This window comes from Protobothrops mucrosquamatus, unplaced genomic scaffold (assembly GCF_001527695.2).
Source record: "Protobothrops mucrosquamatus isolate PMUCROS unplaced genomic scaffold, P.Mucros_1.0 scaffold2896, whole genome shotgun sequence".
Lineage (NCBI taxonomy): Eukaryota > Metazoa > Chordata > Lepidosauria > Squamata > Viperidae > Protobothrops > Protobothrops mucrosquamatus.
The window spans coordinates 17,654-20,967 of record NW_015388924.1 but is presented as its reverse complement, the minus strand read 5'-3'; the positions used below and the strand labels follow the sequence as shown (position 1 = coordinate 20,967).

Here is a 3,314-nt window from a genome sequence, read left to right as displayed (position 1 = left end):
CCCCCCCGGGCCCGGCAGGACCAGCCCTGAATGTCTTGCCTCCCCCCCCCACACACACACCCCTTCCCAAGCATGCTGAGGGCCAAACTGGCTGCCGTCCCAGCAGGGAAGACCCTTGTCCCCCTCCACCCCGTAGTACCTTGAGCTCCGGCATGCTGGCAATGAGTTCGTAGGGGAGCTTCACGCTGGGCTTCCTGGTGTAGTCCTGGGGCACCAACTGGGGCGCCAAGTCCCGGTACTTGTCAAACAATCTGTAAGGAAGGAAGAAAAGGAAGAAGAAGGAAGGAAGGAAGGGAGGGAGGGAGGGAGGGAGGGAGGAAGGAAGGAAGGAAGGAAGGAAGGAGAGGGGAGATCTCCTTCTCGGCTGGCAGGCCCCGGCCGGGTCCTGTCTTCAGTCGGTCAGCCAAAGCCAAGGGACCCCCGCCGGCGCCACCCCTCTTGGGCTGGGAACAGGCCGCCATGGCCCACAAAGGCATCTTCCCCCCTGCACGGGTCTCGCCAAGCACCCCCATTCCCTCCAGGGACGCTGCCAAGATGGGCTGCTCTCCGGCATCCCCCCCCCCGCTTAGGGTTGATTTATTTATCTATGAACATAATGAAGGCTCCTTCCTTCTCCCGGTTTCCCCATCACGACAACCCTTTGAGGCGGGCTGGGCTGAGCGAGCGAGCGAGAGGCTGGCTGGCCCAAGGTGGGACTAGAACTCCTAAGGTGGGACTAGAACTCCTCGTCTCCTGGTTTCTGCCCTGGGGCCTTCGGCGCCAGGCCCAGCTGCCTCTTTGGGCGGTGGAAGGACCGTTCCTCCCTCGAGCTTTTTCTCGTCTGCTTCTGCTCCATAATTTTATTCTGTGCTGCTGCGAGTTCCAGGATGTAGAGTTTCCTTCAAGAGAGAGACCCTCTTTTGGGTCGTGTCGCCGTGTCCCCCCTTCCAGTTGCCTCAAAAGGAAACCTTCCCGGTTCCCTCCAGCCTGTCCTCCGTCAGCCACAAGGCCCCTCTTCGGACCCCCTGTTTGCATGGAACCAAATCTCCCTGGACCCCAGTGGGAGACCCTCCAAGTCTTCTCCGGCTGGCGTGTGGACATCCAGGTGCCCTCAGAGCCATAGAATCGTAGGGCCCAAAGGGACCCTGCGAGGTCTTCTAGTCCAACTCTCTGCTCAAGCAGGAGGACCTTATAGCACCCCGGACAAACGGTTGTCCAATCTTCTCTTGAGAACCTCAAGCGATGGAGCACCCACAACGCCCCACCCCACCCCGTTGCTTCTCGTCCTGCCCTCCAGTGCTTTGGAGGATAGGTCGATGCCCCCCTCCTCTCTGTGGCCGCCCCACAAATGCTGGAAGGCTGCCGTCCCTTCGTCCCTGGTCCTCCTCTCCATTAGGCCTTGAGGCACCCAGTTCCCTCAATCGTTCCTCCCTGGGCGGTTCGGCCCCTGGACTGTAGGAGAAAAGCCGGAGCCCCCCTTGAGTTGGCAAACGTATCCTAAGATTTTGGTTCCTCCGCTCACTTGGGGATCAGCCTGTCGGACCTGCAGGGGTTCGGCCTGGACCGGATCCTGCATTCCCAATGGGGACCTCTGAGTTTTCCCGAGGGTTAGGGAGGATCCCAGTTGCAATGTAGGGCTGTGAAAGCTGGACCGTAAGAAAGGCTGAGCACCAAAGAATGGAGGCCTTTGAACTCTGGTGCTGGGGAAGACTCCCGCGAGTCCCCTGGACTGCAAGGTGATCAAACCGGTCGGTCCCTAGAGGAGATCAACCCTGACTGCTCTTTAGAAGGCCAGATCCTGAAGTTGAAACTCAAGGACCTGATGAGAAGGAAGGACTCCCTGGAGAAGAGCCTGATGCTGGGAAAGATGGAGGGCAATAGAAGAAGGGGATGACAGAGAAGGAGGTGGCTGGATGGAGTCCCTGAAGCAGTAGGTGTGAGCCTAAATGGACTCCAGAAGATGGTAGAGGACAGGAAGGCCTGGAGGAACGTTGTCCATGGGGTCACGATGGGTCGGACACGACTTTGCAACTAACAACAACAGGGAGGGTCCTTTGCATTTGCCCCATGGGGGGAGGGGGGAGAGAATGGCAGCGGATTGGGTGACTGCTAAGGATTTCAACGTCCTGGGGTTTTTTGAGGGGGGAGGCCCCATGCTTTGTCAAGTCTTGGCATTTAGGGAAGAGTCCATCTCTTGCGGTGAGGGACCGGTCAGGCTGGGCGGCCGCACGGCAGCCTCCCAAAGGTCAGAGGACGGCCTGGGTTCCCGTTTCCGAGGACGGCCCAAGCAACGGCGCTCCCCAAAACATCCTCCCCCGGTGGCTCTCCCCTTCCCGCACACCTTCCACCGTCCCTCGGCCCCGATCTAAGTGTGTCGCTTCCTTCTGCAGTTCGGACCCTCGAACGTGGGACTTTGGGGGCCGAAGTCATGAAAAAGTGCCAACGGGGTGGTTCCAAACCAAGTGGGGGGGGCAAGAGGAGGAACCTCTTTATCTCCTCCGTGGGCCATGGGGAAGAGCAGAAGGAAGGCCACGTTTTGAAGAGCCTCCCTCCCTCCCTGATCAATAATGCAGAGCCTGGTTCATGATGCTGTTATGGCAGCTTGGCTGCCGTGCCAGAGATGAAAACAGGCCCAGACTTGGGTTTCATGAACAGCAGGCTTCCCTCCCAGCTGTGACAAATGGCAACGGGGAGCAGCTTCCTCCTGATTAAGGCGCTCTTTCTTCTCCCTGATGTCCTGACCCAGCGTGACCCGGGTCCCCCCCTGCCCGCTTGCAAGAACCACCCAGGGAAGGGAGAGAAGACCCGGTCCCCTTATAGCACGTGGGGGGGGGGGGGTTGCGTGATAAATCTGTGTTCAAAAAGATCCTAAAATTGCATTGCTTTTCAATGGTGGCACTTTAGCTTGGAATAAAAAGCAGGCTGAACTCTAGAGGACCGACTTCTGAGTAGACACGCACACCTTGGCTGCTACTTGTCAACCTGCTGCCTGGAGCCCTGTGCAAGTGCCGGCCTAAGGAGAAGGCGCCGAGCCTTTGCAACGGTTCACAACTAGGATAAGGGCCTCCCTTCAGCTTGGGAAAAAGTCGAAAATCCGCTTTTTCTATCCCCACACTTCAAAAAGCTTTGGGATGTACGGGAAGGAATGCGCCGCAGGGAAGGTCTCACCTCAGGATTTCTTTCCGCGTGAAGAAAGTGGCATCCTGAAAGACGAAAGGGAGACGGAGCCCAGCGTGAGAGCCAGCAAGCCCAGAACCCTTGGAGGCCGGGCCAATTTGGGTCATCTGTTAACCTTTGGCTGACCAAATTTCCTCTCTCTTCCCCCCCCCCCCCCC

At 58.4% G+C, this 3,314-nt stretch overlaps 1 protein-coding gene across 1 annotated transcript in view; it reads right to left on the bottom strand.

Annotated features, from left to right (window-relative positions):
• LOC107296613 (calcium and integrin-binding family member 3-like) overlaps nt 1-3,263 on the bottom strand; it is a 7,447-nt gene extending 4,184 nt beyond the window's left edge. Inside the window, exons 1-2 of the mRNA XM_015825959.1 lie at nt 3,148-3,263; nt 140-251 (exon numbers count right to left, since the gene is read on the bottom strand). Coding sequence (XP_015681445.1) covers nt 140-251; nt 3,148-3,263 — 228 coding nt within the window. The remainder of the gene's footprint in view (nt 1-139; nt 252-3,147) is intronic.
• Between the last annotated feature and the right edge of the window lie 51 nt (nt 3,264-3,314).